At 51.8% G+C, this 25,188-nt stretch overlaps 2 protein-coding genes across 5 annotated transcripts; both read right to left on the bottom strand.

Moving 5' to 3' along the window:
* Positions 1 to 640: 640 nt before the first annotated feature.
* Positions 641 to 12,013, bottom strand: P3H3 (prolyl 3-hydroxylase 3). 2 transcript variants are annotated; one of them, XM_054654991.2, is made up of 15 exons: positions 11,355 to 11,967; positions 10,611 to 10,763; positions 9,732 to 9,918; positions 9,473 to 9,604; positions 8,480 to 8,613; positions 8,112 to 8,201; positions 7,739 to 7,791; positions 7,500 to 7,558; positions 6,218 to 6,342; positions 5,999 to 6,094; positions 4,877 to 5,027; positions 4,591 to 4,708; positions 2,147 to 2,222; positions 1,582 to 1,722; positions 641 to 1,328 (listed from the first exon to the last, which is right to left on the bottom strand). In XM_054654991.2, the coding sequence occupies exons 1-15, from the start codon at positions 11,763 to 11,765 to the stop codon at positions 1,116 to 1,118; spliced, it is 2,139 nt and encodes a 712-aa protein (XP_054510966.2). In that variant the 5' UTR covers positions 11,766 to 11,967; the 3' UTR covers positions 641 to 1,115. The 2 variants fall into 2 exon arrangements, with proteins under 2 accessions (XP_054510966.2, XP_077030321.1); XM_077174206.1 differs by lacking the exon at positions 1,582 to 1,722 and having other exon boundaries at positions 11,355 to 12,013.
* A 780-nt stretch (positions 12,014 to 12,793) lies between these two features.
* GPR162 (G protein-coupled receptor 162) lies at positions 12,794 to 19,260 on the bottom strand. 3 transcript variants are annotated; one of them, XM_077174208.1, is made up of 6 exons: positions 19,044 to 19,260; positions 17,938 to 18,039; positions 15,536 to 17,311; positions 14,554 to 14,743; positions 13,843 to 13,994; positions 12,794 to 13,679 (listed from the first exon to the last, which is right to left on the bottom strand). In XM_077174208.1, exons 3-6 carry the CDS (start codon positions 16,373 to 16,375, stop codon positions 13,152 to 13,154), a joined length of 1,710 nt encoding a protein of 569 aa, XP_077030323.1. In that variant the 5' UTR covers positions 16,376 to 17,311; positions 17,938 to 18,039; positions 19,044 to 19,260; the 3' UTR covers positions 12,794 to 13,151. The 3 variants fall into 3 exon arrangements, with proteins under 3 accessions (XP_077030323.1, XP_054510644.1, XP_077030324.1); XM_054654669.2 differs by lacking the exon at positions 17,938 to 18,039; XM_077174209.1 differs by lacking the exons at positions 17,938 to 18,039; positions 19,044 to 19,260 and adding an exon at positions 18,554 to 18,739.
* Positions 19,261 to 25,188: the final 5,928 nt, after the last annotated feature.

Genomic DNA, 25,188 nt, shown 5'->3' on the forward strand with positions numbered 1-25,188 from the left:
GCAGGGGCCCTCTGCCAACAGTGACAAGGGGATCACTAACCCACCTCTTACACCACTGGCCCTGGCTCTAAAGATTTCTTCCACTTGAACTGCACTTGGGGTCTCCATGCACAACTCATCAAGGCTTGAGTATGTCATGACCACAGATTGATCTCTTGCTCTAATGCTTCCCAGGAAAAGGGTCACTGCTCTTTTAGATACTCCATATCCACCCCATTCAATTCCTATTTGGCTACAATATAATCCCATCTCGGGACACTAATCCCCTGGGCAGTGACAGCAGATTGTCTTTCTATCAGGGTAGAAAATGATAAACAAAATCTCTCTTCTGCTTTCAGGGACAATTTAGTGCATGGAGAGGGGGAAAAATGAAAACAAAAAAAAAAGAGAGGTCTTGCTACAGAGAAACATGAGTGTACAGTGCTATTTCTTAAAGGCACTCCTCATCCTTTCCACATTAGCCATGTCACAGCTGACTTTCTCTCTTCCTCTCCCTTATTGGAAGTAGCTGACATCTGGGTAAATACTCTGTTATCTTTCACTGAGGGCTCAATCCCCTCCCATCATTTGTTAATTAAATTTCAATCAGAAACAAGTGTGCATGTCTCCCTGGTAATACAGACTCAAGCTCCCATCAATATCTGTGTCCAGCATTTGGCTTTTATTCCATCTATTCACAGTCCTTCACCTCTCCTGTCTCAGGTCACTTTGCAGGGTTCTGGAATTTGCTTAAGAAATTCAAAGACTTTAGTTTTGAGTTCCTGAATGAGACAGCCCACAATGAAAGACTCCAGGCTCCTCCTCCCCCTGTCAGATTTAGCCCTGGATAACCAAGAAGTTGGCACTGAGAGGAGTGGGGTGAGAAAACCTTGTCTTCTTACTTCTCAGTGAGACAAACACGGTGAGGCAGTGAAGAAAGTTCCTGGTGTCACTGACTTCCACACTGTGTCCTTCTCCCATTTTTCAGCTGCTGGGACACCACAGAGAAGAAAGCTGCACCCCTCCCCATCACTACGGCTCTACCACACTACTACACTGCCCCAGGCCTCTGGGGTCCCGGTCCTCCCGTAACCTGCCAGGCCAGGCTGTGTGACAGTCCACAGGGCCCCATGCACTCAGAACTCATCTCTGGCCCGTAGCACCTTGGGGTGCTGCTTCCTGTCCAAGCCAGGCTTCTGTCTCTGATCTGCAGGCTTGGCTGCACGGCCGGGAGCACGAGGCTCTGAGGAGGATCTGCTGCTGCCATCAGTTCCCTGATGTTTATCTCCATCAGGCTGGTCCTGCTCCATGGCCCTCTGCTCCATCAGCTCCTCTGCCTTCACCCGTTCCTGCAGCAATGGAGACAGAAATTATGTGAATCCTCCTGCTGGGGTCTGGATGAAACACATCCACTCAACCTCTCCAGAGCCCAAGCCCCCTCTGCAGGACCCATCCCAGGCTGGCCCCTCCGCCACACACCCTGTCCAAGGGCAACCCCCAGCTGCTGCACTGTGCTCTGCCCCAAGGGAAAGCCCAGAAGCTGTTCCTCAGTGGGATTTGATCTCACTTGGAGGTACTTTGTCCCTTCAGCATGCCCTTCACCTGCTCAGCGTGCTCCGGGGAGTGCGTGTACCAGAGGGCAATGGCGCAGCGCCTGCCGCGCCTCACGGCCCACACGCCATGGGGGTTCTCCTTGCCAGAGCTGAAGGCCACCAGCCTCCCACACTTGGGACGCACCTCGGCCTGCCAGGAGAGAGACAAGAGACTGTAAAGCCAGCAGACCCCTGCTCTGGAGTACACGGTCCTTCTACAGAAGTGACACTGCCTGCAGGAACGTGGAGGTACAGAGAGCTGCTAGGCATCTATGGCCAGTCTGTGAGCAAGGCACACCTTGGAGAGGGACAGAGAGAATCAATGGGACAACAAAGGTCACAGACACCCATGGACTGGAAAGAGCCTGGAAAATCTCAGCTAGGAAAGAGTCAAACTCTCCCCTGTCTGAGATTTGCCTCAATTTCCCTTTAGCTGCCCATATTTGAATCTGCCACTGAACCAGCACTGGATTGTTTTCGGAGTGGTGGGATCCAATAACCAACCAGTTTCCTCCTGCACAGACTAAGTCTTGCCCTCAGTCCTCTCTCCCTCTTTTGGCCAGTCCCAGACTTACTGTGACAGTCACAGTGTCCATTTCAGTGAAGAAAAGGCCTCCACCTTGGAAGTCATCATTGAGGTAGAGAATGCCACTGTGGACAAAAAGAAAGAGTACATATGTACGGTGAAGCTTATTCCTCCCAGGTGCTTCCCCACACTCCCTGTCACAGGTTGAAAAGCAAGTAGACCAGTTAGCAGGAGAATCCATCTGAGGGAGTTAAATACAGCAGTGCCTAGCTCAGGGGAGTCCCTGAGCTGCAAGCCACAGGAGGCTGAGAGAGTATGCCAGGGAATTAGCTCTACACACTTGTCCCGTTTTATTTTGGCTTGTTCTTAATCCCCAGCAGCATGCATCTGTGGCACTGTTGTGACAATGCCCTGGGCTTGACAGACATTGTTCTAACCTGTTGTTTATGTTTCAAGATTGGGAATAATCCAACTCCTGGAAGAGGAGACTGATCAGCAAAGAAAGCCATGTCTTAACATCCAAGGAACTTCAGGGTAACATTAGAATTGGAATGATCAAAAAGGGGCCTGGTGCATGTAGAAAAGAAAATTAAACCAAGAAACTTCCTTACTAAAGTTATACAAAAAGAGAAGCAGTGAGGCCACTGTACAGCACAGGTGAGACCACAGTCAAGTAGGTGAAAGAATGGACCACAAACTGCCCAGGTTCTTATTGGTATTCAATTAAGCTACTAGAAGACATCAGAGGAACAACAGAGGCTCTTAATTAATGCGACTGAGAGGAAGAAATACAAATGAACACTGTGGTTGCTGAAGCAATGTTAAGGACAGTGAGAGGATTACCAGCCCTGGAAGCCAGGAAGTTGTAGCTCTTCTGCCACAGGATTTTAATAAGGCTGTGAAGCCAGAGGGGTGACATGAGTGGAGAAAAGCAAGGATAACTCTCACAGGTCCAAAGGGACAGGAAGACAGGGATAATGGTTGAAGCATAAACAGTGTTATCCTGACCTCAATAGTCTGCAGGGCTTTAAGATTCCATTTCTGAGAAGGGTAATTGGAGGACAAGAAGCAAATGGAAAATGGTCTTAAAATGTAACATTGGGGTACTAAAAGCAGATTGGGCTACCCACATAATGTTTGAAAAAATAGTTCATTTTCCAAGGAAACACTACATGCTCAATCTCAGCAGTTTGGACCGTGGTAAAAGGACTCAGAATGGTGCCATAGGGGAAATTTCTAATGAAAAGAGAAGGTGAAGATGAGCATGAACAGCACACAGGGACCAGTGCATTGCTGGCATCCAAAGGAGCACTGTGCACCCAGAGCAGCATCACTGGAACTCATGGGCCCCTGGGTCCAATCCTGCTCAATATCATCATTAATGCCCATAGCACAGATTTACAGGAAAGATCCAGGAAGTTTGGAACACAGGCACTTCATTCAAAAGGACACTGTAAGAGCTCAGCCCTTAAGCTGGTTGGGCAGTCACAGCTCGAGCTGCAAGAGGACAGGGATGCTCCCAAAAATAGCTCAGTGGCATAGATCCCCAGAAGGTATTTTACCATCCATTCAAGTGGAAGTTAGAGAACCCAGGGAGCAGTGAAGGGACAGGACAGCTTTCTCACAGGAGGGACAGAGATCTAACTGGTTACACAACAAAGTCTGGTAACTTTACAATCTGGTTATTCCAAGTAAACGCTGGTATCCGAAGGGAAACAACTCAGTGATAATGGAATTCCCTCTAAGTCGCATCTTTTCATTGTATCTGCTTAGAGGTTTCTGCTCTGGATACAGCTACCATTCAAAGAAAAGACAAGTAAAATTTCTGGATGCTCAGGGATGAGATGGAAAGTAGGAGGAATCAGCTGTAGTGAACTGACCTCATCTGGCTGCAGTGTGCAACAACTGGCATCACCATTAAACTATATTTCAGGTTCTTTCACAGAGGAGTAACAAAACCTGCCACAGGCTGGAAAAAACATAAACTCTCACGTGGAATGGAAAAACCCAACACAAAGCATTTGCAGTGAATCTTGAGAGAATAGTCACTGAAGTACACTGCCTGCTCAAACAAAAGGAATCCAAGGAGCTTGACTATCCCTTTCCTGTAATTCACAGAATTCTGTAAAAGATGGAACTTGACTACAAGAAACAGCCTGTCAAAAGGGCTGGCAGCTGACTGTAGTACTGTGGCAGACCCACAAGACAGCAGTTTGATATCATGGTTCTAATCTGTGCAGCCTCCCAGCCTCATTCTGCTCTCTGTTAAAGCTGGCTGTGTCAAGCAAGGAGGGGAAAAAGGGCAGGTCTTCCCAGCCCAGGGAAGGTGTTTCACTCCTTTTCACCTCCTTCTGAAGCTGCTGATGCAGGCTTCTGCCTGATGCTACAGTCCTGGATGGCTTTGAGCCAACCATCAGCAGGTTTCTATAAGCTAAGCTCATCCTCTGATGGGGCCAGGGATATCTTTGCATGATCTAATGCAGGTGCTCTTACCTGTAGTCCCTGTACACATAGGCAGGAGGTTCTTTCCAGCACTCTTGCCCCTCAGGATCCAAGAGACAATTGTCAGCATGGACAGGATGACTAAGATCCATGCGACCTTCCTGTTCTCCTGAAAATATACAATAAGGAATATGGGCATTTTCAGCTTCAAGAAAGAATAAAGCAGAGAGAAAGGGGTACCATGAGAATAAAGGGATGATAGTCTCCTGAGAGCACATGGCTGGGAGTGAGGAGACTCTCTGGGAGACAGGGACTAACAGGATGAAAGGTTCTTTACCGTCTACAGCTCTGCGGCACACAAGGTGTGTGAATGAAAAATGGAGTTTCTTGCCAGGAGTGAAATAGGATTCTATGATTCTCCGAGATTTCTCACTAGCCTGCAGAAGCAATTTGGCGTCTCTCCATTCCACGTCCCCATTTTGGGCCAGCTACAAGTGAAAAACAAGTCTGTTACAATACTTACAAAGACACTCTAAGAAATGATACACGTATACAGCACAGGAGAAGAGACCTTTGTCTCATGTGGTCACTCAGGCAAGAAAAGAAGACATTTTCTCAATAATAACTCAGGAGTACAACTGTACAGCACAGCAATTATTTCCTTCTCCTTGGCCCATGAAGCCACATCTGGAAAGCTGCATCATTTTGGGTCTCCCACTACACAAGAGATACTTGGAGACTGAAGTGAGTCTTGAATGAAGAGTCCTAAGATGGCAGGAATGTTGGAACACATAGAAAAAGAGGCTGAAAGATTTGGCTTTCTTCAGTCTAGAGAAGAGAAGGCCAAAGGAACATCTAAGTACAGCCTCCTGTCACCTAAAAGAGGGTTACAGAGGAGACGGAGACAGTGTCTCCTCAGAGAGATACACTGAAAAGAGGCAGCAGATAAAAGCTGCAGCAAGGGAAATTTTGGCTAGATATGATGAAAAATTTCGCCCTCACAAGACTGGTACGGCACCAAAAAAGGTGCCCAGAGAGGCTGGAGTATCTCCACCCTTGGAAATGTTCAGAACTTGCCTATGCAAAGGATCGAGGGATTTCATCTAGCTTTGGAATTAGACATGCTGCAAGCTGGAGGTCAGATTGGAGATCTCAAGAGGCTCCTTCTACCTTAATTTATTCTCCAACTCTAAACTAAGCACGTCTGTAGAGCTACCTCACAGGGACAAGCAGTCCCCAAACCCTGCCTCACAGAAGAGAAAGCACTTGTCAAGCCTTCCACGTACAACATCCCTGAATGTGACTGAGGAGGAAGCAGGCCAGAGGAGACCACAAGTGTTGTGAGGGAGACAGACACCCATGACACCACCCACAGTGCAATCCACAGAACAAAACACTCAGGTGGCAAACTCTCTTTCTGGATAATTAAGAAGGCGGCAGACTCACAGATGCATTTTACCTGCACGGCCTTCAAAACAGTTAACCCTTCAAATCTCTCATGTGGAGTGTGAGGCGACCGCCTTGCCCGGTATCCATCTCCTGCTTCCCCTGCTGCCTGGAACAGAAGGACACAGATGACATGCATTAGGCTGCCAGCTCTCCTCCATGCAAGCCTACTGCCCTGCCTGCTGAGGAGGAAAGTACACACACAGGAGTTCTTACAGGATCCTGGCCTCACCTTTGTCAGTCGGAGAAGGTCCTTACACTCAGACTCCGTCAGCACTCTGTCAAACACAACCCTCTGGGTTCCATTCATCTGCTGGGAATCCATTGTGACAGCAATACCCTCAAAAGGCAAAGCACCTGTTGAGAAGCAAGCACAGATAAGCATGAGCAGGCTTTGGACAAGAATCCCTCAGATACCACCCCCAGCCTGGATAAGGAAGTGGAGAGACACTCTACATTCTCTGAGAAGACAGGACAGTTCCCCAGAAGAGCCCGCTCCTCGCAGACCCCTCACATGCTTCAGGGGAACCAGAGCACCAGCTGGGGAAGCTGGCCTACAGCACGTGCTTCAGGAGCCAGCAGAGACTTGGGACTTGCTGGGAGAGCAGCAGGGAGCTGGGGGAAGTTGAGTGCACTGTGGATTGCAGCAGCAGAGCAGGTCCAGCCTACTGGAGTGAGGGTCTGGAGAAAAGAAGCAGGTAAACACCTCCATCAACCCTCCTTTCAATCATCTTTCATCAACATCTTATCCAAGAATTATCTCTTGTGAATCTTTCTGTTTTCTTCACCCCAAAGAGAAGCACTGGATATTAGCTCATGATTTAGCTTTTTGATCTTTGGCCTTTTTTCCCACCTTCTCTGACCTCTGGATAATGAGAAATGCCCTCATCAGGCCCTTAGAAGGCTCTGCTCTCACAAGTGCCACAGCAGAGAACCACTCGGGGTCATTTCAAGCAAAGACTCCATGACTGAACCCTTCAAGAGGCTCTGTATCCACACATAAGAATAGGGGACCAGCAAGAACATGAGACTCTGCACTGCAACCTGCATCATTCAGCCACAAACCCCTTGGACTTCTGCTTTTCAGGGAAAGGCTTGCCCAAGCTACATTGTCTGCTTCCAGTTTCCATTTCTTGGCCCCTCCCTTCATGTCCCTTTCAGAAAAGTGTTGATTGAAGTTGGGCTGGTGGAGCTGAACCAGGCTTGGTGTAGACACTGCTGGCACACTGAACAGGGATCTGCATGTCCACGGGCTTGTCACACATTCAGGCTGTCCTCAGCTTCTCCAGCCACACTGCCCTTTGAGTTTGCATGCCAGAGATGTATGCAGTGAGATTTTGCAAGACTACACATGCATCAAAGAGGAAGAAAAGAACAGTAAGAAGACTTGCTGAGCCATTCAAGTCAGTCTGCATCTATGCTAGCATTCAAACGTCTGAGGGTGGAAGACAGCATTTAGCCTGAGTAAGTCTGGCTGACTGCATCCAAGACCTCCTTCAAGCTCTTTTACTCACCCCTCTTCTCCCTCTCTTCCACATCCAGAGTTTCCTGCTTTTGCTTCTCCTGATCCTCTCTCGGGAGCAAGGGAAAAAGCAGAGACCAGGGCTGTCAGTACACAGAGCTGTACCCAACCCTCCTCTGCAGCAGCATTTCACATCCTTCCCACCCCTTTTGTACCCATTTCTCTATGTATTACTGTTCCTTGTACCACCCCTACTTATATTGCAGTCCTAGCTGACCTGCCCAATCTTACCTGTGTTTCTCCCGTAGGTTTTCAGGAATCAGCTCATCTGGAGTCCAAAGATCCTGTAAGGAAAAAGCCACAGGTGGTTCAGTACACAACAAACCTTGCGCTGCTTCTCCAGTGAGTATCAGACCAACTACTGTGGCCCACTTCTCAGGACAAATTGAGCCAATGCTTATGGTTACAGCAGCGATTTCAAATTAACTTCAGTCCTGGAGCAGAAGAAAGGCATTAAAGATCCACCTCATAAGGACTTGGGGGTCCTCCTCATCAGCATCTGATCCTTTCTGGATCATGGCCTACTAAAGTGAATTCTGACAACTGAGATTGTGAACAATTGGTGAAACCATGTCAGGAAGGTTAAGATGATATTGTTACTTACAGGGTCATTAAAAGTTTCTCCCAGATGCTCCACTGCATAATAAATCAACTTCTTCTCCATCAAAGATCTCTGCACATAATGCTGAATACTCTAGGGAAGCAAAGAGACTGTCAAACAACCACCTCACAAAAGACAACCCCATCCCTGTCCAGGGCAGAAGCCTGTCCCATCCCACTGCTGTGCACAGTTAAAGCCTGTTTTTGTCCAGAAGGGACACTGACTGTGACAGACTAAACTTCAGTTTCTTCAGTCCTGGCCTTGGCACATGTCTGCAGTGAAACACCTTCCCCCTTTTTGTCTCTTGGACTGTGATCTTGTCCTGTGGGACAGGGGAGGACCAACAAGGACAGACCTGGAGCTGTAACTACCTGTCTGGCTGTGACAGCTGCATCCTCTCCCAGCTCTGTGCGATACTGCTTCATCTTCTCCAACATGGGCTCATCCGTGGGATAGAACAGCAAGTAGGAAGCAGCACATTCAGCAGCCAGTGTCTGGTTCCCAACTTGTGCAGGGACAGAAGAGAACAAACACAGATGTCTCTGAGAGACTTGAGCAGGGATGTGTACAGGCCAGCAGCACCCAGTGAGGACCTGGCAGCTGGCCTTACACCAAGTACACACCAGCCCCTGCCTAGCAGGGCCTCCACCCAATGATGGGAATGAACCTGGTACAGAACAGGCATGCCTTTAATACTTATTGGGAGCTGGTCTAGAAGAAACAGATTAAAAGTAAGCACACTTTGAAAGAGAGATGGTCCCACTCCCTCATGCAACAGACAAGATGAGGGGTCTAACAGTGTCTTTGAGATACAAGTTTTACCAGTGGTCTGACGGAGGAAATTAGAAACAGTTGGGTCAGAGTGGGGAGGAGCAGGGGTATGCAAAAGAAGGGCTGAGGGATGTGTGAAGTGACAGAGTGACAGAATAACCAGTGTCATGCCAGGCCATCAGTTCAGCAGGTAGGGCTGCCTCAGAAGGAACATCACTGCTGAGGTGAGATGCATGTGTAGCCTCTAGGCAGGAAGTGGGAGCCTGGTCTGGAACCATGTACTGAAAAGGAGGGTATAGAACACTCTGCAAATAGCTGGAACAAGGTCCTGAAAAAGTGTGCTAGAGGAAAGACATGGGAACAGCCTCACACCACAGAACCTGGGCAATGAGACTAAATGAGACCACAAGGGACATCTCCCAAGGTGGCCACAGTCCTGAACAGAGGTTCTGGGAAGAGTTAGGGGGCAAATAGAAGTAGAGCTCAGGTCAGTGTGCCATTTTTCCCCATGACAAGCTGCCCTCCAGGATCAGAGGCAAAGGACAAGTGTAGGGGTGTCACAGCACAACCTGCTGATTTGTGGCTCTGCTCACCCTGGCTGTAGGCAAACTGCAGCAAATCAAGATGAGAGGGTATGAAATCTTCTGTGGCAGAAATTCTCCCCGGCTTTGTGGCAATTTCCAGGACGCACTGCTGCCTGCACTTCAAAACCTGAATATAATGGGCTGCAAGAGAGAGGAGCAAGAAAGGCAGTAGCCCACACTTATTCCAGACAGGAGTGCTGGATGATGGGATGTGCCTAGTGTGAGGAGCACAGCTTTTCTACCCAGCCCTCTGTGCCTCTAACACTACCTGCAATGGCTTCATAGAGGCCAGGCTGCATTTTCTCCTCCTCGTCCTCATCCTCCTGAGGCCCTTCACACAGGGCACGACACTCTTCCAGGGCTGACAGGGCCTCCGAGAGTGACTCCTCCAGCCTGGCCACGGCCTGCAGGTACTCATCTGCATCATAGTGCTGCACACCAGTCTCATATGCTTCCTGTGAAGGACAGATCCAGGTCCCCTCATCAGTGTGGGTGACACCAAAGGATGCCCCAAGACTTCTGAGTCGCTCATAGGATGGTGCTGACATAAAGGGGCCCGCCTGCTCCTGCACAGTCAACCACACAGTGACAGCAAATCCCAGACTAAAGCCAAATAACTGTCATCAAAATGTCTCTCTGTCACACTTGCATTGGTTTGTCCTCACCTTGAAGAGAAGGCTGCAGGGAGATCTTCCTGCAGCCTTTCAGACACAAAGGGGTCTGAGCAAGACTTTAGACCAAGGCCTGTAGTGACAGAATAAGGGGCAATGGTATTAAACTGAAGAAGTGTTTTGATGGAAGATAAAATATTTTTTGGACTGGAGATAAGATACTTTGATGATGACTGATAGGAGACAGTGAAGCAGGTTGCTCAGAGAAGCTGTGGATGTCCCATCCCTCAAAGTGTTCCAAGGCCAGGTTGGATGGGGCTTTGAGCAACCTGATCTAATGGAAGGTCCCTGCCTATGGTAGGTGACTTGGATTAGGTGATCATTAAAGGTTCCTTCCAGGCTAGATCTCTCTATGATTCTGTGTATGGGGGCCTGTCTCAAGCCATGGCCTTTGTGTGGGAACAGATCAGGGTCCCAGACCGGTCCCTAGAGTGAAATAAGAGCTGCTCATGCATGGCTCTGCACTGAGCCCTCACCCAGTGTGGTGTGGCCTCCAGGTCCTGGAAGCTCTCCGACTTCACCCCTGACATTCGCCGGTACTTCTCGATGTCCTCCCGCATTTGGAGGTGCTGGGGATTAGCCACGAAGAAGGTGTGAGCGGCAGACACGGCCTGATCCAGCTTCTTCAGCTGTGGAGAAAAGGCAGCAGTGCCTGTCATGCTCCTGCAGGTCTCTGCTGCTCACACCCACCCCTCACCCCAGCTGCTTCCCGGGTTCACAGAATCACAGAATCACAGAATGGGTCAGATTGGAAGAGGCCACAGTGGGTCATCTGCTCCAACCACCCTGCACAAGCAGGGTCGTCCTACAGCACATGGCACCAGATTGCATCCAGATGGTTTTGGAATGTCTCCGGTGAGGGAGATTCCACAACTGCTCTGAGCAATCTGTTCCAGTGCATGGTCACCCGCATAGTAAAGTTCTTCCTAATATTCCATCTAAAGGTGGAATTTCTTGTGCATCAGTTTCTGCCTGTTGCCTCTTGTAGTGGCTGGCACTAGTGAGAAGAACCTGGCTCCATTCCCTTGGCAACCCCCTGCAGATATTTATGCGCATCAACAAGGTTCCCTCGAGGCTGTCTCCTCTTGAGGCTGAGGGAAAGGCGCTCACCCCCCCGGCTGCCCGGCGACCCTCCAGGAGAGCCGTGCCACGCCCGTCCCCTGCCGGGACAGCACCCCGGGAGGCGGACACTCCCACCCGTGCCCGGGGCCGGTGCCCACCTGGAAGAAGGCCACCTGCAGGTAGTTGTAGGGCTCCCTGCGCTCGAAGTCGCGGCGCACGGCGCGGCTGGCGCGGTGCGCGGAGGGCGCGGGGCGCAGCCGCCGGCCCAGGCACTGCTGCAGGCACCGGGCGCGCTGCAGCACCGGCCCGAGCAGCGCGGCCTCCCAGCGTCCGGGCCCGCCGCCCAAGGGCTCCTGGCGGGCGCAGGCGGCGCGGCAGGCGCGGCGGGCGGCCCGCAGCCCCGCGTAGCTGTGCAGGGCGCGCTGCAGCAGCTCGGCCGCCCGCGCCCAGTCCCGCGCCAGGTACGCCCTCACGCCGTCCGCGTACAGCAGGTCGAACGGCACCAGCCGGCCCGGCGACGTGGCGGCCGCGGCGGCGGCCAGGAGGCTGAGGCACAGCAGCGAGGCCATGGCTCCGCAAGGAGAAGGCGGAGGAGGAGGAGAAGGGGTCCTGGCGGGCCCCGGGCTCGGCCCACCCCGGGGGCGGCGCCGGTCCGGGGCCGCGGTGGGCGGGAAGGCTCGGCCCAAGTCCCGCTGCGCCGGCCGAGAGCCGCCGCTACCTCGGGGGCTCCCGGTGCTGCCGCCGCCGCTGCGTCTGACGTGCCCCTGGGTCCGGGCGGCCTCCCCAGCGCGAACCCTCCCTTTGGGGTGGGTCACTCAAAGGCCTCTAAGGACGCCTCTCCTTGGAGTCACGCTTGGACACTTCATACTCCCATCACACGGAGAACTGCTTTGGGCATGATGGGCTACCTATCTCCCTCTGACACTGCATCCCCTGGGACAATGCCAAACCTTTGCCCTTGGCTGGAATGACAGCCAGCACCAGCCAGAAGGTCCATCTCCCACACAGCACTCTTGCACCTCCCTGCCAAGAGCTGTGTCTGGGGTAGGAGCCTGCTCCAGACCTCACCACTCCCAGCTTTGCTGGCGTGGGCAATTGAGGGGGACTTCCCTCAGAAGCCTCTGTCAGCTTTCCTGTTTGGCTGAGAAGTTCGGGCCATCTAAAGTTTCACACAAAGTTTGCACTGGAATCAACAGTTTGCACAGGTGAAATAAGATGTTAAGGGTCAGGATCTTCTTGGAGAGAATTCAGTTCTTTCCAAGCCTGGAGTTGCTTCAAAGCAAAACCTTTTGCTGAGAAATGTTAGAAACCCGAGGCTTCTCCTGCTTAGCACCACACCTGAAATGGACAAAAGACCTTTCACCCAGTCTCCCATGACAACTCCTCTAAGGGCATTATTCACTTTCCTGGGCTGCTAAGCATCTGCTGCCTTTCAGAAAAACTGACAAGGAAGGATGAAGAGGGAGGAAAGGAGCCTCGCACATTCTGCATTTCCCTTCCAGAAGCCTGTGAAGCTTCATTAAACACCGGGCCAATAATTTTGTTTCTATGGAAACAAAATTATTACTAATATAGTATTTTAAAAACAGACACACGATTGACACTCCAAATATAGAATTTTAATACCATTCTGCGCCTGCCTTGTCTCTTAGGGCAGAGCGGATGCGAGGGTGGAGTTCACAAAGGGACGGGACTGGCAAGGGTGCCAAGTGGCGGTGGCAGCGGTGGATGTGTTTGTAACCTGAGAGCAGGCACAGGCTGTCTGTCCGTCCGTTGTGCTCCCTTCTGCGGATCTGTCCCACTTCTCTTTCCCCCACCAGCATGGGGTGCCGTGTTTTCTGCCTGCCGGCGAGAAAGATGAGAATGCAAATTAGTGATTGGGTCCTGGGACAAAGGGAACGCTTGAAGTTTTATTTAAAAACTGTGATGGCACTGAATGTTTTTGATGCTGTCTCTCATAGTTTGGGGTCCTGGAAGGTCTGTGGCTCGCAGGCCTCTGGGGTCCTTTCACATGGCACCTGCTCTCCATCCTGCAGATGCCAGACTTCGTTGCCAAGCACGGAGCAGCGCCGTGGCCGGTCGGAATTCTCCTCCTCCCTGCTGCCGAGGGAGAGGCGGCGGTCGCGGCGTGATGCGAGCAGGAGACGGGAGTGCCGTGGGCTGCAGGCTGGGCTGGGCTGCGGCGTCTCGTCGATGAACGTGGTGATCTCATCTCGGAAGAAGCAGGCGCTGGAGCTGGAGCCCCGGGGCAACAGCCCCCCCTCCAGAAACTGCCGTAGGGTCGTCAGCTCATCTTCTGGGGGCCGCCGGCGGTGCTGGTAGTCATGCAGCTGGGGAGGCAAGAAACCGGGGCCCCCGGGCTTGCGGGGGGTGGAAATGCGGATGTCGTCAGATGAAGACCACTTGTGTAGGAAGGATGGAGCAGAGCGGTGGGCGGAGAAGATGTTAGTCTCATCATGTGACATTCTCCGTGAGATAGGGACCTGGAAAACAGAGAAGGGGGCAGGTGATGGAAGACTTGAAGAGTCAGAACAGGAAGGGAGTAGCTGAGGTTCTCAGAGAAGAGAGTCAAGAGGACACAAAGGCGTGGGAACCTGACAGAGAAGGAAGTGGGTTGTGGGGCTGTCCTGCTAGCTCTTGGCTCACCTGCAGGTAATGCACCTTGTCCTGGGGCAACAACATGTGGTGCATGGGCAGCAGCTTGATGTCCCGAGAGTCCCGTTTCGCAGCTGCGGCGCCGTTCGCATCGAATCTCACTTTGCAGATCCTGCCATCTCCATAATCATCACACACACCATCTGTTGGCAAAGACAAGAACGGCAGTCAACACTTTTCAGTCAGAAGAGGAGCATTATCAGGGCACCTGGACACCATCCTAATGCTTATCTGACTTGTGCTGCCCTACTTGCAGCCCTCAGGGCTCACCTCTGAACAAGGACCTTGTCTTTCTGCTTGCAGCAGCATTAAAGCACCCACTCAGTGCCCTATTTCTTCTGTCTTGCCTTTGAATCGCTCACTGCCAGGTCTTGGACCCTTGAATGAGCGAGTTGGGCTGAGGCCCAGCATGTCACTTTGGTTGTGGTTTGGCAGCCACACACAATGTATGTATGCTTGCAACTAGTGAGGAGGATGTTGCACTAATGCTTCCTGGATGCTAGTCCTAAGGCTACGAGCGGCAGAGCCCTCCACAGAATAAATTTTCTTGTGGTTGCTGACTTCAAGCGGTAACATGAATGTCACTGAGCCACCCACAACACCACAAGATCCTTTTCCCAAAGACCCCCCCTCCTTCCTCTGTAGTCTTTTGGGGAGGTTGGTTAGTGAAGAAAGGTGACTGTGGGTTGGTGAGGAGCTTACCATCCTCTGTGTCTTCCTCAGACATGATAGCCACACACTGCTCCCACACGGTGCGGAGATCTGCTCGGTAGCGCTCACAGGACCAGATGAAAGAGGGGAGCAGCAAGGTCTGCACCATGGAACACCAGAGCACAGCCAGAACCATCCAGGTGGGGGCCGTATCATAGCGCAGGCTGAAAAAGCTCACGACCTTTAAGGAAAGAAAAAGCAACAATGCCAAGGAGACAGAAGTAGGGATCAAGGCAGAAAGGTAACACGAATCAATTCTGTAGTAGAACATAATCTGTCTCTGAAGGATTCATCAAGTAATTATCCTGTGTCCCCTTGAAAACCTGCTCCTGGGGTCTTGCTCCAGGTTTGCTGGACCATATTCCAAGCTGTCATCTCTCTAACATGAGACCTGGTGCTAGCATCCCTTCTTCCTATGCTCATTACCAGCTGGAGCTAAATAGGTGCTAACAAAGGACACAGCCGCTGGGGAAAAAAATAATCTGTGACTCAGCCTCTCCCCTTTTAAGGGTTCTTTTTGAGAACTTCTCCAGCTCTCCAATTTTGCACAGAATCGACCGGCTAGCCAAAACCTGAATGCTGCCTACAGCCACGCAAGCAGAAGGAAAAAGACAACTGGATGCATCAGCTGTTAAAGCTGGTGTATCAGAAGCAAACTGGAGAAATAGAAATCTCATTGTTTTTACAAGTAAGTTGGCAGAAGAATTTCCTCTCCTCTTAGCCACTTAAAACTTGCACAGTGGTTTTAGCTGTGTGGTGTGTATTCCCCAGGCTTAGATTTAAGAAAATGCTGCTGCGGAAGGATGAGAGAATTACTGCAATCTTTTTAAAACCACTGCTCAGAATAACACAGATTCAGATGCGGCAGTTCTGCGGCTGGTGGGACAGGAGAGATCCTTCTCTAAAACTTGAGAGAAAAGCAAATCTGCTTTAACTGCAGACTCTGAAGGCAAAGGGAGAAGTGGATGCTTACCAAGATAGGCACCCCAGTGAGCGTGTCATACAGGAAGACAATGGCGCTTATGAGGTTGGTCATCTGCAAGGAGGTCTTGGCTGACTCGGAGCCGTCCAGTGAAGACCTCCTTTTGCCTCGTACATCCTCCACCACAATGGCTGGCACATTGAAAGTGGTGTGTGCTGATGAAGAGCAGGATGACGCTTCTTCTGCCCTCTGATGGTGGCACCGGCGGCGTCTCCTGTGTGCCCACAGGGTTTGGTAGAAGGTGATACCCACACACACCAAGCCCATGACGATTCCTCCAAGCAGCAGGAGGCTAAAGCAGACGCCAAAGCCCAGCCCTATTTTGCTGACAATGAACTGGCAGCCACGGGCATAGTAGCGCTCGCCGTTGTTGTGCCAGCCGATGGAGGGCAGGGTGGAGAGGATGAACGACACCATCCAGATCCCCATGACTGCATGCAGAGCCTGCTTCTTGGCATTGCTCAGGCGGTAGTTGACTGGCCACCTCACCATCCACATCCGGTGGTAGGAGAGGGAGGCCACTGTGAAGCAGGTGGCCAGCGCCAGGGTGTAGTAGGTGGAGACAAAGACCTTGCAGATGCTTTCGTTCCAGTCGTAGTCGGAGGACTCGCGCCGCAGCTGCACCACGGCATAGGTGGTGAGGGGTACTGCTGCCATAAGGATGTGTGTGCCAGCAAGGAAGCATAGCAGCAGCTCCAAAGGCTTGTGTTTCTGTTGTTTGGCCGTGATGCTGAGGATAATCCAAGAGTTGGCCAAAAGAGCTAACATCCCACATGCCAGCCACCACAGCGAGTTGTTGTGCAAGGTGGACTCTGATTCAGAGTCCCCCATGCTGCCAACCCTGCTAGACTGCACCCTGCCTCTGCTGCTGGGATATTGTAAGAGGGTGAGTGGGACTCGGCACTGGGGGAGCCACGTCTCTCCTCATCTGCTGCTGCAATGTGAGTTGTTTGCACGCTGGAAGGGTTTCTCAAGGCATTGCCACCAGGTGCCAGGCAGAACAGCCGTCAACTCTGTCTCGCTTCCAGTCTTCTCTTTCCCTCTTATTTGATTATATTTCTTCCCCTTGTTCTAACTTTTTCATGTGTTTTTTTTTCCTTTGTTCTCTTTCTTTTTCTTTTCTTCCGCCTTTTTTGTCTCTCATGAACACTTGCCAGTGCTTCTTCCCTCACTCGCTTGGGCTCACCTTTTTTTTTTCCTCCCCATCTATTACATCACTCTCCTCCACTCTTCTCCCAGATAAAAAGCTCTCCTTACTTCATGTGCCCACCAGACACCTTCTGATTCAGAGGCCACCTTCTGCTGGGACTGGTGAAGGCCACACACAAACAGGGACTTCTAGGGACTCCAAACACTTCGGCAGAAGCAAGTGCCTGCTTCCTGGTGTCCTAGGGAATGAGGAGCTAGGCAAGAGTTTCAGAGATGACAGGAAAAAGAGCAGAGGTCCTGATGAAAAAGTGAGGGTGGTGCATACACTGAGTGTAATTCCCCTCTCACCAAATGCCACTGTGCTGGTGGCCAGGTAGAGGTTCCTGCCAAGGCTGTCAGAGAGCTATCAACGAAGAGGGAAGGGTGAGAAACAAGATTCAAAGGGCTCCCTACCCAAGACCTCACTGCTCTTTCACTACATTGTCCTTTTCGCTGTTCTCTTTTTGCTGGTCTTTAAAGCTTTCCTGCGCAGGGCACAGCTGGCAAACAATAAGGAGATGGCAGGGAGGGAAAGATCCTTTTCAAAGGTTCCCTTGGAGATTCAGGGCATGAGTTTCACTGTAGAAGAGAGAAAAGAGAAAAAGTAATTTAAGATCATTCTATCTTCGCAGATCTCTCCCTCTCTCTCTGTCTCTCTCTCCTTGCCCACACTAACACCTTGTCATGATTTAGACAGTGTGGAGCATTCCCTATGTCTTTCAGGGAACAGAAGAGCCAAATTTGCGCCAGTCCCTGCACAGCTCAGACTGGACTCTTGTCCCCACCAACTCAAAGCAGTGCTGCTGAGACGCACCACGCTTCCTGCCCTTCCAGTCCTAGGCTCCCTACCCAAAGTGTTGCTAATGCCATTTCTGCCATGGAAGGTCTGATCTGCATCATCCCTTGCAATTCCAACCCTGCCATCCCCATGCATGTGCTGCTACACCTCTTGTTTCAGCAGTACAACTCCCACAGCTCCAGCAGTCTTTGGAACTCAGCTTCTCTCTGCCAATGATCTGGTTTTTAACCTGCTGCTCCTATCCATGGGTGCATTCCACCATTCCAATGGTACCCTGCCATTCCACCTTCTTGACACACAAGTCTTTCAGCCACCTGTTTCTGCTGGAGCAGTTCTGGTCTCCAGAGACCCCCACAGTCACAAACCCAGGGAACAAGACTACTAACGTATTCCTGAGACTCCTTACCTTTGCCTTCCCTGGTCCTACCAGTCAGACCTCCTTCTCTGTCTTCATCCACAGGGGACACCCAAGGAGTATATTCCAGGAAGGTACAGGCTTGCTCTGTGCCTTGACCAGAGCAGATGTAAACTTAATCTCTACGTGGATAGCTCAGTACCCAAGCCTGAGCTAATGGCTCAGTTGCCACCCCCCTTTTCCTTCTGCTTCTCCGTTATTTTCTCACCCTCTCTGTGACCACCTGAGGCTTTGCCTCCTTTCCCCCCTGCTTGGAGCAGTTTGCCATGACTGGACTAGCGATGCCCACATTCTACTCTGTTTCATCTTTTTCCCCCCAGTATCACCACTCTTACAGTTAGGCCTGTGGCCTCTGGAGACAGTTACTGAACTACCCGTCTCTGATAATCCCAGGGGAATGAATTTCCTCGCAGCTTCTCCTTCTGCCGCCCTTCCCACCCCAGCTTGTTCTGCTGGCCCACACCGGTCCCTCGATGAGGCTGGAATCCTCCTGCTTCTGCTGGCTCTGGGGCCCAATTCTGCTTCAAGCTGTGCTCCTCCCGCTCGCAGAGACCGGAGTGCCCCCGAGCTAACGCAGGATGCCCAGGTCGGGGAAACCCGTCCTCACCTGGCCGCGCTCCCTGGTGCACCCCACCGCCCATCCCACCAGCGGGGGAGAGCACGGGAGCCGCTGGCGGGGCCGCCGATGCAGGGGAGGCGCGGGAGGGGGCTCGCAGGGGAAGGTGACCCAGAATGGTTGCAAAGGAGCGCGCAGAGAGCCGGGGTGCGGGGAGACGCGGCCGGCCGGGCCGAGCCGCTCCGCTGCCCCGCCGCCCCCTCCCCTCGCCCCCCGCTTGGCAGCCCGGCCACGGCGGGGCTCCGGCCGCCCCGAGCCTCGCCTCGCCCGCCCGGCGGCGGCGGCGGAGCGCAGCGGCTCGGCCGGGGCTGGGCTGGGCTGGGCTGGGCGGGGGCCGCGGAGCCCGCGGGGCGCCCCGGGGCGCGGCCGTGCCCGGCGGCGGCGGCGCCGCCCTGCGCCCGGCGGAGCGGGGGCCGCCGGCGGCGGAGCGGGGGCCGATCGCGGCGGCGGCGGCGGCGGGGGCCGGGGGGACCCATCTTACCTCTCGCCGGAGCAAGCGCTGCCATGGCGACGGGCGCCCCGCGCGGCTGTGCGCGCCTCTGCCCGGCTGTGCCGGCCCCCGGCCCGGCCGAGCCGCCGCAGCTCCGGCCGCCGCAGGCAGCCGCCCCGGCCCCGCGCTCCGGCCACCGCCGGGCGGGGCTCGGCGAGGGGCGAGGGGCGGGGAGCGCCGGCGGGGGACGGCGGCGGGAGCACCGCCGGGCCAGGCAGCCAGGGGGCGGGACGGGCGGACGGGCGCGGGAGCCGCCGCCCCGGCACCGGCCCCCGCCCCGGCAGCACCGGCCCCTCCGCTGCTCCCGACGGGCCGCGGAGACGGGGCGGGCTGCGGCCGGCCGTGCTCCCGGAGCCCGGCTTGGACATGGCCCAGGCTCGGCGGCTCCCTGTCGTGTGCAGCCCTCCTGCCCCACGGGCCGGGGCCGCCCCCACAGGGCCGCTCGCGGGACAAGAAGGCACCGGCTCCCTTTCCCAAAGAGGGATGTGAGGAGGCACCCGGGCCGTGCGAGATGTGGGGGCGATGGTTGCAAAGTGAGAAGAAAGGCATAGAGCTGGTGCTGCAAAGGGTGCTTGGAGGTCAAGGTGCCCAGGGCATCGGATGTCCAGGGTGCCTTTGCACAGCTGCTATGGTGGCCTCTTCCATCTCCAACCAACAGTGTGGTCCTACACACAGGGAAAAGGCAGGAGATAGAGTGGAAGTAGTGCTCAGAGCAATGGTTTGGTCAGAGGGGTAAACCTCCTATTCCAGCTGTGTCATCTCAGCCAGGAAAATCCTGGCTAGAAAGTCTTCACAAGTCAAAAGACATCTCATTTTCCTGTTACCCGTCTTCCTACTGGAGTGAAGGCACCAATACCTTCCTTGTCTTCATTCATTTCAGGGCCTGTTGTTTGCCAATATCTGTGTCCTCCTTTCCTCCATCAGAACTGGGATAGGAATCCATGTTGGTGGTCAGTTAGAGTGCAGCTGAATTAACACCTCAGTTTGGATTAGGAGAACATGAACATTTTAGGTGAAAGGACATGCAAGATGTGCAGCAAATGTGCTCTGACCACTATAAGAATTCAGCTTTGCTTTGGAATAGGGCTAGTCTGAAGTAAGTTCCCAGACATTTACAGTGTGGCCAAAAAGTCTTCATCATCAGCTGCTTCCCTCTACCGATCTGCTCCTGCTTCACCACCCTGTTTGCTAAAGTGGACCTATGGATCCAGGATCTGCTCCATTTTATCACCCTGCTGACAAGGCAGATTTCATTTATCATTCTCAGTATTGGCTGAGGTGACCCTGAGTGTCTTAGATAGCAAGGAATTTCATCTAAGATTGGTAGGATCAGCAGAGGGAGAGGCTCCTGAGGAAGAAAGCTGGAGGTACTGCTGGTTCTCGTGCCCAGGGGCAGCAGCCAAGGCAGTTCCAGAGGTAAAAAAGAGATTTGCATGGCAGTAGCTGTCGTGAGTAGGGTCTCTTTTGGAGACAGTGAGTAGAATGAGGAACCACTAGAATAGATCCAGCTTGGTATCAGGTAGGTGGTAAGAGATATTTTTGAGGAAGATAGGTTGTGACAATGCTGCCATGATCTGGCTTTTCCCACAGAGGAACAGTCTTGAGGTGGTTCAGGTCAGCTGGCAGTCCAGCAACAGCAGGAGCCAAAGAAGAGAGAAGGGACAGTAATGTCCCCCCTCTGTCACTTTTCAACCTCTATCATTTGCAGGAGGTTTATCCCTTGAAGTGAGAAGGTCTGTATCCACAAATGTAAACATTTGTGCAGCTTCAATTGTGTCATTTGGATGAATTGCTTAATGTGATAACTTCCACATCAGTGTCCTCTTCTGATTCAGGAGCTGAGTCTCCTTAGCATGAGTTGTTAGCCTGCTTGTGTGGGTGAATAAATCCTCGTGTTCTCTCAGGGAAACAGCAAACCAAGCTTCCAGCACTTTCTGTACTGCCTGCCTGCCTCTTCTCCACACAGGAAGGGACAAGCTGCAGCCCAGCATCTCTTCATGGCTTAGGCTACACCTGACAGAAATTGGTGAGCAGAGCTGGGTGGGAACAGTCCTCCAGTCTCAAGGAAGCTTCTTGTGTTTGCAAATTAGTCTGGGTTATTACTTTGAATGAAAGAAAAAAATTGAAGATTTACTGTGAACAGAACAAACTCTGTTGGAAGAAGAGCTCTTACCCTAGGGCTGTCACACTCCCAAGCAGATGCTTGTCCATCCATCTCATCTAAATGTATTTTAAAGATTTCCAGACATCTGGTTTCACTGTTTTTTATAAGAGGGGCGTTGTAATTTTGTATATCCTGCATATTGACAATGCACATGCAAAGGAGCACCAATACTCAGACCTGGAAATCCTGAAGCCTCACAGTTCAGGGTTCCCTGTGTCTCTAAGAAGTCCAGGCTAGAAATGTGACTCTCCCCTCCCCAAGACTGATCTCTTAAGAGGACTGACACAGCTGGGAGCAATTTTTAATTCCTACAGAGTCAGGCTGTAGTCCGACCAGCAACCTGCTGTCTAAAGTCTCAGCTCACTAAAATAGTCTAAGGCATCCAGGCCTGAAGAAACAGTGTTGTTACAATGTCGGGGTATGAAATGGTTTCTGGAAAAGTTCACTGCATAAAGATCAGTTATTTCTGGACAGCAGCTCTGCAGGTCCAGGGAAATGCACTTCCCAGAGGTACCTTGGATCCTTAAAGGAACAGAGCTCATTAACCAAGGAACAAACAGCAGAATCCTAAAAGCAGAAGCATTTACACGACAGCCAAATGTGCTTCACAGGGTTTTGATGCTTTGCAGCTCTTACTCAGGACTTTGATAGGGACCATGGGAGGTTTCATATGTTTCTCACAGATCATGGATGCAATTAAATCCACCCTCAGAGCCCCAACATGACTTATACAGCCTCCTGTGAGGCTACGTTGGTGTGCTTGCAAGCAGGTTTCCTGGCATCCTTCCTGGCTCTCTGAGCAGGGTGTGGTTAATGGCTAACAAGAACCCAGCCAACCATCTCCCTCCAGTGACAGCGACTGCAATGTAGATTTGTCATATCCAAACCTTGGGTTCTATTGCTAGCACCATACAGCAAGATTTAGTGAGATTTCTTGGATATTTCATCTGCAAAATGGGCAATTGATAATAGCTCTCATGAGGGGACAGATGACTAGTGCTGGTTATGAACATCACAAAAATACTTAGGGCTCACAATATATAAACTAGGATTTGGACTTGGGGATGCCTATTTACCACTGAGTGTTTTTACACAGATGGGCACTCTCAAAATATTTTCTTTTCTCTGTCATGTGCATAAATATTTGTATATGATATTTACCATGAGAAAAAGGAATTGCCAGGGTAGCCTTGTCAAATATATGATGTTGTGATGCTGCATGCTATTTTGCAGAGCTATGTATGTCCTCTTTCTTCCCCCCATCCCCCTTCCCATCCAGTGTAACGCTTTGTGTGTTTGTCTCTTCTCAGTGTTAGGGACCCCTTTTTCATCCCTCTAGCTCTTGTGGCATCACTGGTATCCCAGCTCAGTGAATTCCCGTCTGTAAAAGATGTAAAACTGTCATTTCAGAATTTAATTATGCTGCTTTCCAAAATTACCGAACACTTACTTGTTTGTTCTCATACACAGAAAAGATAATTAGGAGCTCTTGAATCATTAGTCTGGGAACCCACAATATCTGGAAGGAGCTAAAATTACTTCTTTGCTTTAAATTTGTAGCACTGAATTGCAATTTTCATTTTACCTCTAGCTTCTCTAGGTATGTTTGAAGTTTCCCAAGGCCAGAACAATCATTTAATTCAAACATAGCCAGGGCTTTCAGGAGCAGTGCTGACATGCTGGATGCAGCTGGCCCGTGCCAGGGAAGCTCTCTGGCTCCCTTGTTGCTTCAGGTGGCGTGCTGGCCTCTCGGGAGCCACGGTCCCCACGCAGCCAGCACCACTGCTCCTGCTGCCCATGCCCAGAGCCTCATATCCACACAGCACACGGACAAGCTCAGAGGAGGGACTTCCCAGCACTGGTGCCTGAAACAGGCAACTTGACACGAGCCAGCTGGTGCTGAAGCATTGAGGAGCTGGGATTTCTCCTTTCTTCCTTTTTGATGCCTTGCCAGTGAGGCAATTTCTGCCACCACCTCTTATTCTGCTGTTCTTTCATTCTCCAAATCTGGAAGTACCTCTAAGACTTGGCCAAGCTGGCTGGAAAATGAACTGAAGGAGAGCCAAAGGCTTCTTCAGGGGGATGCCAAGGAAGGATGCTGACATGCATGAGGCAAAGGCTGTGGTTTGGATGTGTTGCTCAGAGGTGAGCACACTTACAGACCCTGGGCTTCCTCCTAGGAAACGCACTCTTGGGAATACCCTCAGAAAGGAGCCAGTCCAAAGCTGAACATCTTGGAAGAGTCTGGTACTCCAGCCCTACCCTCACCTTTGAGAAGGGTGGATGGAAGCTACTCTTTCTCTGCAGCAGTGTTAGGCTAATGAGCCATTCAAATGGACACTGAATACTGCCCTTCCTCTCCCATCCCCCCCCTTCCCATCCCCAAGATAAAAAGAAATTAGAAGAGGCTGAAGTGCACAGCTTTTTCCCTTCTAGACCTTGGGAACATGGAAAGAAACACGCAGGGTCATTTGGCTCTGAAGGCTGAGGGATGCGAGTGCTCTGCTGCAGAGCCTGCGGGGAGCATGAGTCACATGGATCGGCTCGGCAGATCCGGGCTGACAGCATCCACCAAATCACCGCCTCACGCTGCACTCAGAGGGCAGAGATAAACTGGCAGGCAGGAGGGGCTGGGGGAGGTAGCGCTGTGGGACGGGGTTATTTCAGCCCGAGTGTTTCCAGCTCAGCAGAACTGGACAGGGCAGTGTATCCTCAGCTGTGCCCAACCTCCTCCCTCCACTGGAGCAAGGAGCTCTGTGGATCCTGACTGGGGACCATTGGAGCTGGGTCCAAAGGACTGGAACATGTGCTTCTCCCTTCTGCAGCCCAGAAACATGAGGATCTGTAGTACCAGAAAGACTGATGTAATAGGAAAAATCAGCACTTCACATATTTTTCCAAACTCATGCTTTCTGCGGTATTTCCACATCACTACACAGGGCTCTTGCTGATATTGTCATTTTGTAAGTATTGCCATGTATGCCATCATCTCGGGGCTACTCTGATGAGCTGTCACCACATGATAAAATAAGTCTGTCATTGTGTTTGCTGCTTTGCAGAGTTGTTTATTGCTGTAGTTTGTGTCCTGCAGAGGCATTAATTCCATTGCATAGCGTAGACACACCCTTGTCACACCTACCAAAGGGAGAAGCCCCCAACACTTCCTTCTGGGGACTCATCTGCTTTGACACGTTTTCTGCAAGCTTGTTCTTATCTGGTTTGAATCTGTACCTCTGTGCTGCCTTGAATCCCACACTGAAGCTTTCAGTATTGCACTCACATGGAAAGCAAAGCCCAACCAGGACTCACTCTGTGGATGACTTTTCTCTCAATCAGGGCAGTCTGTGCATCTAGGGAACAAAGGAAGAAAATGAAAAGACACAGACAGGAGAGCTGCCAAAAAAGAGAGATTTATAAGATTAGAGCCTACAGTGGCTTGTGCTTGCAGGTGAGCTTCAAGTAGAGTAGGGCAGGGTCACAACTTTTGAGATCAGGAGAGCCACTGAGGAATTGTGCAATGTTAAGGAAGGCCTATCATTTTTGTTACACTCGTGCAGATGGGAGAATTGGAATCTGTGCATCTGTGGATGCAGCTGTGCACTTAGAGACATCCCAGTGGCACCACCACATCTGCTGGCACGCCAGCCAGGCCACCTGGGAGCAGGCAGAGGGACCTTCTGCATGGATGGCAGGGCTGTGAGCCTGAGTGCTCTTTGCAGGTGGGTCCCAGCTTTGCTTGGGGACAGAACCTTTGGTCACTTGTGAGGACTCAGTGTGCCTCTGCCAGCCTGTGCAAGAGAGGAGAGCTGCATCCTGGCTTTGACAGCTGTCAGGCAGCTCAGGCACCTCCGTGTTCTCCAAGCACCGCTGCTGGCATTGTCTGCTACCCATGCATTTTATCCTGGGCAGGCCAGCTTTGATGGACCCTGTGCTGAGAAGAAATTAACTCTATGCTGGCTGAAACTGGGACAC

This window comes from Agelaius phoeniceus, chromosome 2 (assembly GCF_051311805.1).
Source record: "Agelaius phoeniceus isolate bAgePho1 chromosome 2, bAgePho1.hap1, whole genome shotgun sequence".
NCBI lineage: Eukaryota > Metazoa > Chordata > Aves > Passeriformes > Icteridae > Agelaius > Agelaius phoeniceus.